Source organism: Monodon monoceros, unplaced genomic scaffold (genome assembly GCF_005190385.1).
Source record: "Monodon monoceros isolate NGI ecotype Baffin Bay Population unplaced genomic scaffold, NGI_Narwhal_1 Super_Scaffold_2, whole genome shotgun sequence".
Lineage (NCBI taxonomy): Eukaryota > Metazoa > Chordata > Mammalia > Artiodactyla > Monodontidae > Monodon > Monodon monoceros.
Window position 1 is genome coordinate 64,200,836 of NW_021703776.1, and position 13,836 is coordinate 64,214,671.

The window sequence follows — 13,836 nt, forward strand, 5'->3', positions numbered from 1 at the left end:
AGCCGTTGGGCATTCACTCAGCAATCTACTCTGTTACAGATGAAGAAGTCCAAACCTGTTTGTTGTCTTTATAACAAGCCCTAGTACAGACTTACTAAATAAGAAATGAATCTGATACAGTAACTATAAAACGTACTTTACAATTCTCAGTAATCTACAAAGAATAATCATGAAATACAGCTTGATTCAGCGGTGGAAGGCAGGCTATGAGCTGAGAATGGGATTTTCATTTCTCCTGGGCCAGTCACTTAATGTCTCAGGGTCTCCCTTCTCTTAGCTGTAAAAGGGAGGATTAAAGTGGGTAGTTTCTCAGCTCTAACACTGCATGCAGTTTGATGGGATTAAAATAAAAAGGACGACAGGAGTTTCGTGTATAAACTCTTTACACACAGTCTGTTAATGTTAACCTTATTTTCCCAATAAGAAAGGCCAGTGTCCAAGGTGGCTAACTGGTCACTTGCCCCAAGTGTCCTTCTTGGCCTTCAAGAAGGCCAAGCCTGAGTCCCCCTAGGAGTGAAGTAGGGGCGGTTAGGCAGGTGGTCAGAAAGCTATGTAAGGTCTATGGTCCAGTGGGATTTCAAACAGAAGGGCCCTTAATCCTAAATTTAGGAATGAAGGAAAGCGGAAACGCCCAAGCACAGGCGCGAAGGGACCTGCTTAAACAGGCTTGGGTGTGCGAGCGTTTGGGGTGGGGCTTCGAGCCGGGAGGCAGTTGAAGGGCCGACGCAGCACCTACCTCCGCATCTCCGCCGCCAGGGGTGGGCTATCACTGAGAAGACTAAGCTACCCTTCGGAGCCTCCCAGCCCGGGCAAGGCCACGTGATCCAGCGCCAGTGCGGGGAGAGGCGTGCCCTGCCCTCCGCCCCGCCCCGCGCGCACGCGCGCGGCTCCCGGCGCTGAAATTCAAATTTGAACCGCTGCTGGAGGCCGAGCGTGACACTGGAGGCTGTGGGGAAGAGGAGAGTAGGTTGGGAGAGTTCTCCAGCCCCGGACTTCTTGTTTTCTCCAAGTGACACACTGAGCCGGCACTCACTTCTTTTCTTTTTCCGAATTTGAACCACCGTTTCGGTCGTCTCGCAATCGACACGCGAAGCCCGTGTCGGGCGATGGACCCGTTTACCGAGGTGAGAAAACTTGCGGGCAGAGCCAGCCATGACCCCTCTCGGCCCCCACCCTCCCTTCCCACCTTCTGTCTACCTCCGGACCCACCGGGCGGAGAGCGCGTGCGCGCGCGTGCGCAGAGTGTGCGTGCGGGTGTCGGACTGGGGAAACCAGGAGGGGGCCGCCGGTTCTATCTGCTCTGCGGCTGCGGTTCTGCGGTTTTCTTGTTTTTATTCCTGCAGATGAAGCTCTGGGGGCGGGGTGGGGTGGGGAAGCTTTGAGTCTGTCCTCAGTAGCAGTAGTGAAAAAACCTCCTGTCAGCCCCGGTTATTATATGCCCCTCTGGAGTGGATCCCTGTCCCTTGCGAGGGTGAGGTGGGGGCCTGACCAAAAGATCCCGCTGGAAGTAAAAGCCGGGTTAACTTGCAAGGTGGAGTCGGGTGTCCGAATGACTCAGTGCTGTGTGTGCAGCCGCCGCCCGGAAATGGAATGGAATGTGATTTGCAGGGTTCGTGTGGCCCGCAGAGGAGCCGTGCATTTAAGCATGCTGTGAACGAAATGACAGCAAAACGTTAAAATAAGCCGGTGCCTGAAACCATTGCATCCATTCTTATAAAGTCAATAGTTCCTTCAGATTCTATTGCTCAGCCAACAAGCAAAGAAGATTCATACCTGAGATTGATAAAAATTGAAAGGAAACAGTGTTAGCCGAATACGTACAAACCAAAATTAATAGCCCACGATTTAAAAAAAAAATAGTAAAGAAATCAACCTTTTTGGGTATGTTTATGGAGCATACCATTACAGCAATACTAACTCATCTTTTGTTCTTTGGAAATTAAATATGGATTAATTACATCGTTATTGTGTCGATTATTTGTCTAGCTTTGGCTTCTTGTTGACAAGGTACTTTGAACACTCAGGAATTTCCACGCCTTTTCTTCCAGGACAGTTCCTCATTTTTTAGGTTGTTGTGCAAGTTTCAACTCAAAAAATAACAGTTGCTGCAAAGTGAGCCTAAAAATGTCTCTGCACTAGATTGAAAAATTGAATGGAGAGTGGTAATACTTTTTTTTTTTGAGATGTACTTAGAATCCTAAGATATTAAAAGTTTCAACAATTAGAGTTTACTTGTGTTCAAACACAACAGTGTTTATTTTTGTTTACAAATTCTCAATCATCTCTGGGGGAAAACACATCAATTCGTTAACCTTAAATATTCTAACAAAAAAATCCTGAACACATTTTTGTATTAGCTTTAAAGAATAGAGCTGGTCGTGCACTACATATTTTTCACTTACATTGAAGTTAAAAAGGATACATTATGTTCCAACTTAGAATAGGATTCCTTAAAATATTAGCCCTGTGTGTTCTGAATATTTTCATTCTCCTAGGTAACTGACAGGACAAAGCATTTTGAAAGTTGGCTGAAAATTGTACTTTGTTTTACTTAAAAATGTTATTCTGAAGCTAGTACAAATCTCAGTTGAAAGAAACTTTTCTTTAAAAGAAACTTTTCATTTTAGAGTGTGCTCAGAAATATGTATGGTTTATGTTATGAAAAGTTAGATCAGTTGCAGTTGAAATAAACAGCTTTGACATCTTTTCCTTAATTGGTAATGAGTGAACAATTTGAATTGGTTCCAAAGATTAGGTGCTTAATTATAGCATTCATAACATTTTTGCACAGTGAAACTAACTGGTACAGTTCCTTGTCTGAAAAAAAATTTGGAAGTCAGTTAAAATGACTTTCTCACCCAGAGTTCCTTATCAGAACCATAGAACAGGGAAAATTATTTGAGAGAACTGTTTCCTCAGTTTTCCCAAGGGTGATTCTTAACCAGACCACCCTACAGGCATAGGAGAGATGTTAATTAATTACATTAATGCCAGGGCGTTAGGGATTAATTCTCTTGGTAACTCTAGTTGAGAAAGGCTACAACTATCCTAAACTCTTGTTTCCTCAGACAAGGCTGTTGTGCAGTGGTTCTCCTCCCTGCTGTCACTAGTGCTGTCTGGCATACTCTTCCTCTCTCCCTGCCTCTTCTGCCTGGCAAACTCTGTTTCAACCTGCAGCTCACAGTTTGATTCCCCATCTTCAGAGGGGAGATCACCTTTCACAGTACCCATCTCACTTGCATTTATTTACCCGTTGAACATGTTTTCTGTTAGAATGTAAGCTTCTTGAAGTAGGACTGTTGTTTCCTATTCAGAGAGATGTTTCCCTAACATCAAGCACATCCAATAATGTTCTGCCGAATTGATATGGAAGAGAGCCATTCAGTGCAAATCATTTTACAGGCAAATAATTATATACAACAGTAACTGTTAGGACATTTTAGCAATATTGTTTTCTCTATTGTAGAAAATTTCAAATATAATGCATCCACCACCCAGCAACACATGGCCATATTGTTTTACTGTATCCCCTTCTAATCCCTCCCTCTGAATTATTTAGAAGCAAATTCTAGAGATCATATAATTTTATATGTAAGCACTTAAGTATTTCTCACTGAACACTAAAGACTTAAAAAAAAATCATAATGCTACTATCACACCTAAAAAATCAACAGCAGTTCCTTAATATCATCAAACATTGTAAGTGTTCATGTTTCCTTAAGTGTCTCATGTTTTTGCAGTTTGTTTGAATCAGCATCTAGACAGGGTCCACAGGACCATGTCTTCCTAATGTTCTTCATGGACCAACTGGAGATAAAGAATCCATCTTGATTTATGGATGAACAAACGGTTAAGGCACACGTTTATTATTATGATCAGCAGATAGTGTTAAAAAAGTTATGTTGATTGTATGAATTTGGTTAGTTTTGCTGATTAATTCTTTAAAAGAACAATTGGATTTAGTCAAAAGATAGTTTATAGCAAAGTAGTTAAGAGTCCAGACTCCAGAGCCTGGTTCTGAATCTGGCTTGCCACTGTTTTTTGTTTGTTTTGTTTTTTAAATTTTTGTCCACATTGGGTCTTTTCTCGCTGTGCGCTGGCTTTCTCTAGTTGCAGCCAGTGATGGCTTCTCTTGTTGCGGAGCACAGGCTCTAGGCATACGAGCTTAGTAGTTCTGGCTCGCGGGCTCAGTGGTTGTGGTTCGTGGGCTTAGTTGCTCTGCGGCATATGAGATCTTCCTGGACCAGGGCTCGAACCCATGTCCCCTGCATTGGCAGATAAATTCTTGACCACTGCGCCACCAGGGAAGTCCCTGCCTTGACACTTCTTAACTGTGTGACCTATGGCTTGTTATTTAACCCCTGCCTGAGTTTCATCTGTAAAACAGTAGTAAAAACAGAATTTTACCAAATCATATTTTGAAGATGAAATGAGTTAGTGTGTGCAGACACTGAAAGTACTTTATATTAAGTCCTGTATAAGCATTAGTGATTGTTGTTAGGTGGATTTAAAACCATCAGCTTACTACTCATGATGTCAGTATTAGCCTCTTGGTGTGAAGACCTGCTCACTAGTGATGGTCATCCCACTCCAAGACTAGCACAGAGAAACCCAGAGCTAGGTGTGCCAAGTCAGAGCTTTCTATGTAGGAAACTTAAAAGAGAAAAAGCTACAATTAAAATACATAAAGCATCTTTTCTTGTGATATAAATAGATATACGTGCTATCACTGTTTTGGATAGAGTTTGTCTAATTTTCCAGAACTAAGCGAAATCTCTGTGATGACCTGGGAAAGAATGCTGCTACAGCATTTTGAAAATAATAAGTTAATTGTTATTGAGTCTACTTTGTTTAAGAAGGCAAGAAAATCAGTAGTATCTCCTAGAAAAAATTTCTGTCAGAAATAGTTTGAGGGATATGGGGCAGAAATTGCTTTAGGACTATATGCTTCAGTTATCTTAGATTCATCCATGTGGAATACCTTCCTGATTATGTTAGTAATTGCAGTGTTTTATTTTTTTTATTTGAAGAAGGAGGTTATTTGAAGAAGGAGGTGTGATATTTGAAGGAATGTACCTTATAAATAAAAGATCCCTTAAATTCCTGTTACACTTTTATAAGGAAGGGTGACTTACATTTATTGAGCTGTTGAGTTTATGTATTTTAGATACATCATTTCTTTACATTAATAATCTTTGGTGCTTATTAGTTTTATTTTACAGATTAGGGAACTTTTTTGCTTATCTACTTTAATATGTTTTAATCTTGAAATTTTTGAATCTAATGTAGCAAAAGAACACTTGTGTATATTTGAATGGCAAAACCACATTCTTCTGTGACCCATTACTCATAGTAACCGAAGATATACGGACTCATAAGTATTCTAACTGACCAGAATGGAATGTGGGCGTGTCCATGAATGAATATAGTTAGTCTAGTTTTGTATCTTGGGAGTGATATATTTTATTGTGGGGGAAATTATCAGACATATATGAATTTGTGTAATACTATCACTTTTGAGTTTGTTGAAGACTTTTATTTAAAGGGTGAAGGTCTTGTGTTTTGGAAGGCATTTGGCTCATAAATTACTCTTTCAGTGACATAGGATTTAGGTTTAGAGTTACTTCTTTCAATGAGAAATCATTCCTAAGTAGAGACTTGTGCCTTCTTCCAAATTTAGTTCATGCTTCTTTTGCATACTCAGAAGGATTAAAAAAATTATTATTCTGTTTTAATTAAGCAACTAAAAAGGTCAGGTGGAGTTTAATTCCTTAGTCTGCACTAACTGCTATATCTGTGTTTGCAAGGCAGTCTGTAAACTCCAGCCAGTAATCTGCATGCCTCCTTTGGTTGTGTTCATTTGAAAGAGAATGAATTGTTTTACAGGGTCTTGTGTTTGCTATACTACACTGATTCGAATTAGGAGCATACATTGGGGTTAGAAAAGAGTAGTTATTCACGATTCTATGGAATGGCTAAGATTTCACCTTAAAACTATTATATATTGATATTTAATTAAATAAAACATAAGATTATTTAGGCTTATTTATTTTTCTCTTAGGAAGTATCTTATGTCTTCAAAGGACTATTATGCCAGTTATCTCTTGCCGTCACCCCAAATCTTAGTGGTTGTATGAGTTTTGCTGCTACAACAAATTATCACAAATTTACTGGCTTAACATCACACATATTAATTATCTTCTGTAGGTCAGAAGTCTGATAGGTTTTGCTGGGTTCAAATCAAAGTGTTAGCAGGATTGTGTTCCTTTTGGACGCTCTAGGGAGAATCTGTTTCCTTGCCTTTTCCAGCTGATAGAGGCCGCCTGCATTTTTTGGCCTGTGGCCGAAAAATGTCCATCACTCTGACCTCTGCTTCCCTTGTCACATCTTCTCTGACTCTGAGCTTCTGGGCTGCTCTTCCCTCATAAGGACAATTGCCCTTTTGAGGCCCACCCAGAAAATCCAGGATAATCTCTCCATCTCAAGGTCATTAATTTAATCACGTCGGCAAAGTCTCTTTTGCCATGTAAGGTAACATATTCACAGGTTCATGGGATTAGGACAATGAACAACTTTGGGGGACCATTATTCTGCCTACCATAGTGGTTAAAACAACCACCACATTATTTTCCATGATTCAATGGCTTAGCATTTGGGCTCAGCTGGGCTGGACTTCTGGTGCCCCCTGCAGTCGTATAGGAGTCTGCAGTGATATACAAATTACCCGGGACTGTATGGTCTAAAATAGCCTTCCTCTCAGGTCTGGTGGTTGATGCTGGCTGTCAGCTGGGCCATGTGTCTAGCAGGCTTAACCTGGGCTTCTTCTTGTGGAGGCAGTGTTCCAAGAGAGTGAGAGCAGAAACTACAAGACCTCTTGAGGCCTGGGACTGGAAGTCACATACACAGTATCACTTCTGCTGTGTTTTAATGGTCAAAGTGAATCATAAGGCCATCCCAATTCAAATAGCTTTTGATGGAAGCAGAAAAAAATTTGTGGCCATTTAAAATCTCATACAACTAACTTAACACATTTTATTCCCCCTTTAATGTTCATATTACGTCCATAATTAAATTTTGACATGGGGGTGTTCATTTGGTGAATCTTGACTTAATTACTTAGGATTTCACTTTTGAAATGTATTTAACTGTTATCGTACATGATGGCAATTAGTGATTTTAGAAGATACCTGAAGTTTTCTGAACCTTTGACGAGACTTGTGTTTTAACGCTCTGATATACGTAGAAACTGCTTGAACGAACCCGTGCCAGACGCGAGAATCTTCAGAGGAAAATGGCTGAGCGGCCCACTCCAGCAGCAAGATCTGCGACTCACGCCAAGCGAGTCAGGGAGCCACTTTCAGAAGCAAGTAACCAGCAGCCCCTGTCTGGTGGTGAAGGTAAAAGGCTTTGTGGGGAGAAGTAAACTTGGCATTTTTTAAAAGGAGATAAGCATCAAGCGTTTTATTGTTCATGCAGAAGAACAAGGTCTTTGGGAGACAGATGGAATAGCCTCTGGGAGAAAGATCAGCGTTTTGTATTCCAGGCCTATTATATTAGGCCTAGAACCTATCAGGCCAGAGCAGAATTTCTAACAAATATTTCAGATTAACTGGTTGAACTGTATTTTCCTCATTCCAAAATTATCCTTAAAACCTCTCAGGGAAGAATAATAAAGGAGCACTGGGGCACTTATACTGCCGTGGTATAGAGTTTATCTACCCCAACAGGTGCCAGCACAGCTGACCACCAGGTTCAGATGTATCTGTGGCGTGAGCAGGGCAACAAAAGGCAGACCTGCCTGCAAATGCTTGTAATTTGATGAGCCTTTTCATCCTCTGTCTGCTGAACCATCTCTCTCAGGCTGGGCACAAAGTACAGGTTGTTAATCTACAGAACTGGTGAAATTAAACAGAAACAAAATTAAGCAACCCCCCCCTCCCTACCCCCAACAAATCCACACGCACCTGGAAGCTTGTCTGATTCTTTCCTAAATCCTGGCATCCTCAGCCTACGTCAGTCAGCTGGCTTAATCTTTTCCTAGCATTTGGAATAATCTGGAGATGATCATTTCCCTTAGTATAAATTTAAAATACATATAGAAAAAGAGTATTACAGAGGACAAAACCAATATTACAAAAGAGATGAGGGCATAGTGCTGGCTCCCATTATTTTGTGAGCTAACCATAGAAGGAGAGTTTATTTTTGTGTGTTAATACATTTTGAAGGGAGGGAATACCATATATATTACATAGGAAGTAGAGGCCTGGCTCCAGTCCAGGATCTCTTCATTGTGGCATGGGTTTATGCAATCAAATATTGAGTACTATGTACTTGAAAACTAGTGGTTGGAACTGTGTTTTGATGCTTAAATGGAAAGATTTACTGTTATAAGCAGTGTAAACTCAAAGAATTCTTTACTTTCAGATAGTGAAGCATGTTAAATAGGAATACGTCCAAAAAGTGATTAGATAAGTTTGTTGAAAATATACCCTTAAATGAGTTGCAGAAGACTGGAAAGTTTCATGATGTACATTTAATTAGATTGATGTTTATGAGGGCAATCATGACTTCCCACTAATCATACTTCGGTTACTACCAGAACAAGAACACTTGGTTAGACAGCCAATGAAACTGACCTCTTATGGAATTTACATTCCTACCTTTTAAAGTATTAGTTTTCGAGGAGATATATTAAAACTCACTCTTGGGTAAAAATTATATGCCTTGTGTTTGAATAGCTCCTTTTTCTTTTAGGACTTTTAAATTTATTTTATAGGTGTTCGTGGAAGTTTAAAATGTAAAATGTTGTTAAACGCTTGTGCCAGTGAATTTGTTTGGTATTGACCAGATAATTCAGTCAGGTTTTGGTTGTCTGCCTCCTAAACCTCAAGCCAGGTGCCCTTCTACCCTTGTTTACTATTGTTCATGAAAGATTGTTTTTAAAAGCAGAAAGCTTGTGTCTACTCTTAGCTCAGCTATGTCACTTTAAGCAGGTAACTTGATTTCTCTGGGCCTGATTTTTTCTTATTTAAAAATGTGGTGATTGGGCTGTATGATCTTTAAAATCCCTTAGAATATTTGCTTATTCTGTGTGTGTGCACTTTTTATTTCCTAGTGTCTTAAGACCACATAGAATATTATGCATATCTCTTGAGGATGTTATTTGAAGATTTTTTTCATTAAGGTTTTTTTAAACCATAAATTATATGTTTGTTTAAAGGGAAATCTCTTATATCAGATTTCTAAGTTACCGAAAGAAAGTAGAATTTTATGTATTTCTTGTGAGTAAAATCATTTAAAGGAACAGAGAGACGGTGTTTTATTAATTTGTACCTACTGTAAGTTTTTCATGCTGTGAGGAATTACAGAATTTTTATTATTTTTTTGTCATTTTTAATCTAGAGAAATCTTGCACAAAACCATCACCATCAAAAAAACGCTGTTCTGACAACACTGAAGTAGAAGTTTCTAACGTGGAAAATGAAAAACCGGTTGAGTCAGCTTCTGCAAAACCTTGTTCTCCAAGTCCTATGTCTCCTCAGGCGCAGCCACAAGCGCCACAAGCGCCAGCTGGTGTCAGTGATTCCGTGGCCGCCCCGGCATCGCTGCTGGGAGTGAGGAGAGGGCTAAACTCAAGATTGGAAGGAACTGCAGCCTCCTCAGTCAAAACACGAATGCAAAAGCTGGCTGAGCAGCGGCGTCACTGGGATAATGATGATGTGACAGGTATAAACTATGTGAATGGTGTGGTCCTTAAATCTGTGTCAGTACGATTCAACTTGGTATGTTGAAAATTTTATGTATCAGTTAACACATGAAAGGTCGACGCTTTTGATCTATATCCTGAGTATCCATTGCTCGCAAATGGTTTGTATATCAATATGTATTTATCAGTTGGTTGTGTTCTCATCGAAGTAGATTATGATGAGGTTCTTAGACTGGTTCACAAAACCCTGATCTTGTAACGGAACCATCTTATATTTGCAACAAAAACAGGAGAGAATAAACTATACTCTTGGCATTATCAGCATTGCTGCCCTTCAGCTCTGTGTTCAAGAAATCCTATTTCATGGATTCACTAATTAAATAAACTTGAGTGACTAAGGTATGCAATGCTGTTCAATAGGGGAGAAAGAAAACTTCAGAAAACATTTCTCGAGCACCAGCAAAGCATGTTTTCATGCTAAGATGCCAGAGACAGATAAAGTGACCTGATCTTTGCCTTTCATGGGTCCATAATCTGATGGAGAGCTTATCTCCTACCTTGTTACATAAAAAGCCTTGGGATGACTTACAAAAATACCTATATTAAAAATGGGAAAAATGAAGAAATCAAGGTGAAGAGAAGGAAAAACAAAGTGAAGGGTAAAGTTAGTTTATTAAATACAGGCCTTAAGGTCCTCCTCACTTGCTAGAGATGGTTCTGAACTTGCTAGCAGCCAGTGCAGAGAGGTGAAATGCTATCAGTTACATGACTAATGTTTATTAAAAAACAGAACAACAGAGCCATGGTTGGCACTAAGACCTAAGAGAACTTTCTTCCCTGGGTCCTAAGGATAACTGTGGGAGCTAGTGAAGGTGTAAGGTTTCTCAAGGTAGGCAGATAGCTGGCTCCAGGCTCATTTCAGTAAATGCAGTTCTAAAGTGAGCCAGCACAGTGCAGGTAGACAGCTTGGTGACGACTGGGCCTTACCCGCGGAAGCCAAGCTTTGGCTTTCAGCCCAGCTCCTATGGATCAGAATCATTCAGACCACTGGATTGGAATCTCAGGAGTGTGGTGGAGCCCTGGGGTGTGCTTTTTATCCCTTCCTTCTTTCCTTGCTTCCTTCCTTTCTTCCTTCCTCCCTCCCTCCCCCCTCCCTCACTTTCTTCCTTCCTTCCCTTCTCTTTTTTTAAAGCTCTGTAGGTAATTCTGACACATAGCCAGAATTAAGACCAAGTGATCTGAGGAAATGGATGGGCTACATATATTTCAGGCAGTCTTCCATAAATATCAATTCTTTTAACTGAAATTTTGATAAGTATTGGATAGAAAAACATTTAAGATGATCCCTTCTGGCAGTGATGATAATCTCAAGAGCAAACACTTACTGTGCGAAATGCTAGGCGTTCTAAATATTTTAAAATTCTAATGTAGGGCTTCCCTGGTGGCGCAGTGGTTGAGAGTCCGCCTGCCGATGCAGGGGACGCGGGTTCGTGCCCCGGTCCGGGAAGATCCCACATGCCGTGGAGCGGCTGGGTCTGTGAGCCATGGCCGCTGAGCCTGAATGTCCGGAGCCTGTGCTCCGCAGGAAATCTTTTCTGGAGAGGCCACAACAGTGAGAGGCCCGCGTACCACAAAAAAAAAAAAAAAAAAAAAAATTCTAATGTAATATAGCATTTAATTCTTACAACAATCTTATGACATACATACTACTTTTTCTTCATGTTGTAGAAGAGAAGACTGGGTTCAGAGAGACTAAGATGCCTGCCCACAGTCAGCAGCAGCTAAAATGCAAACCCCAGTTGTCTGACTCTAGGGCTCAACTTTTATGACCTGCCTGATGTTTTGGGGCGTGTTTACAGGGTGCTGATAGTTCACGTTGTAAATTATAACTATTTATTTTAGTGGTGGGTGGGGTTAACCATGCTTCTTTATAATGTCTGAGGAGGCTAACCAGTAAACGTGCCTGAATAGAAGAACGTTCCATTTCTGTTTTGTAGGAAATATCTATGGGCAGAGGACTGGAGATTTTCCTTTTAAAAAAAAGAAAGAGGGTTGTGATTTAGTGCATGATCAAGAATACAACCAAGGCCCTAAACATTCTAGAGAAGGAAGCTTTGCAGCAGTGATTTCGAATATGTTGAAAGCAAATGTTAACAAATGTCCACCTCGACCTTGAAAATAAATCTCATTAAGGCATCATAACCTGTCTAATTTTAAGCATTGAAACTTATGAATAAAGTGTGATGAATGATTTAGTGAGTACTATACAGGACTGTGGGTATAGCCAATTAAAGGTTTGAGGGATTATTCCAAAATATAATTTATCTGAAGCCTTTCTTTCTGACAAAGAATAGTTAGAGGAGCTAGAGCTATTAAGCCCATTCCTAAAACATAACAGTAAAACTGTCGTCTACTTAGAGGACAGTGCTTATTCTAAAGAAAATGATGAAGGTATGCAAAAAGGTATTGTACGGAGGGTGGTGGTCAGGAAATCTTTTCTGGAGGAGGCAGAGATAATTAACCTGGACTTTGAGGGGCAGCTGGCTTCAGAGAGTGGAGATATTCTCGGCAAAAACAACAGAACAGATGAAAAGCACAGAGGTACCGTGAGCATACTGTGTGTATAAAGAGTAGGTATTCTGGTATATAGTTCATGTGGTAGAAAAGCAAGAGATGAATTTGAAGAAAGCAGCCGGGTCCAGAGCATTTGGAATTTAACCAGGAGGTGATGGAGAGGAACTGAGAGAGTTTAAGTAGGCAAATGTTTTAGAAAGGTCACTCTGGGCGTCAGAATTGAGGAGGGATTGACGAGGGCAGAGATTCCAAGCAGGAACACCAGTTAGAAGGCCAATGCTGTAATTCAGGCATAATGATGAAGGCCTGTGAAAGTGAAGAGGAGGCTGCATTTGAGAGATTTAGGAGATAGAATCTGTGGGACTTAATGACTGGGTGGTGGATGGTAAGGGAGAAGGGAGGAAGAGGCGTGATGAGGAGGAATGTGTTGGGGGCAGTTTCAACTTCAGATATATTATTTGGGGTGTCCGTGGGATAGTCAAATGGAGGTAGCTGGTAGTTAGAAGGAGACTACGAAGGACAGGCCGCAAAGACAGAACTAATAGAGGATGATGTCACGTGGAAATACAAGGCCCACAAAGTGTGTGGGCATCTGGTGAAAACAGCAAAAGCAACTTCAGGGCAGTGGTGTAGGCAGAAGGCAGGTTGAAGGGAGTTGAGTGGTGAGTGAATATAGTGCAGGGAAAGAGGGACAGTACCTAAAAGGGCGTATACATTGATGAGAGGATGTTTGGGTTTAGCTTTAAGACAAGAGAGACTTCAGCATATTTATGTGTAGAAAAAAAAGTTTGTAGAAAGGAAGAAGGGGTTATTTGGAGCAAGATCCCTGAGAAGGTTTTGGAGGAGTAGAATTGAGAATTCTGGCAGAATTATAAGCCTTGGACAGCAGGAGGGCTATCTGTTCCATTGACTGAATTTTTGGAATAGAAAGTGCCATGAACTTTGACTGCCCTATATGCTCTTTATGCATACAGGCCTGCATAAGTTAAGTATTGCTTATTTGAGATTTATCTCCAAATGAAGTAACTGTGCAGAAAAACATATTAGTCTAACCCTGTGCTATCCAATACCATAACTGCTAGCAATATGTAGCTTTTAAACTTAAATTAATTAAAATGAAATGAAGTTTCTTATTGCTCTTACCACAATTCAAATGCTCACTAGCCATATGTGGCTAGTTGTTACTGTATTAGACACCATGGATATAGAACATCTCCATCATTGCAGAAAGTTCTGTTGTACAGCACTGGTCTAATACATTTTTAAAACAAATATGTTGAATATGTAATCTTAAGTTGTGCAGTGTTATAACATCATAAATTAATCCTAAAAATATAACCTAAATCTATGGTGTCTTATAGATTCATAATCCATCAAATAATTGAAAAAAAATAGGTGTAACAAAGTGTTCTTTTTTTTTTCTTTTTTTAACTTGGATTAAGTATCTGATTTGAAAATATATTGTCAAATTTAAGCAGTTTGGTAGTTTCATGCATATGAGAAAAGCTTTTTTTTCTTTTTTGAGTGATCCCTTTATTACACACATATATAACTCA

General features: G+C 40.1%; 1 protein-coding gene across 4 annotated transcripts in view; it reads left to right on the plus strand.

Annotated features, from left to right (window-relative positions):
- The first annotated feature begins 867 nt into the window (after window positions 1-867).
- The window catches only part of ANLN (anillin actin binding protein), a 54,720-nt gene continuing 41,751 nt past the window's right edge, over window positions 868-13,836 (plus strand). The window contains exons 1-3 of one of the 4 annotated variants that reach the window (XM_029233655.1): window positions 868-1,124; window positions 7,244-7,397; window positions 9,403-9,726. In XM_029233655.1, the coding sequence (XP_029089488.1) occupies window positions 1,107-1,124; window positions 7,244-7,397; window positions 9,403-9,726 (496 nt within the window). In that variant the 5' untranslated portion in view covers window positions 868-1,106. The remainder of the gene's footprint in view (window positions 1,125-7,243; window positions 7,398-9,402; window positions 9,727-13,836) is intronic. The other 3 variants (XM_029233656.1, XM_029233654.1, XM_029233653.1) reach the window with 3 other exon arrangements.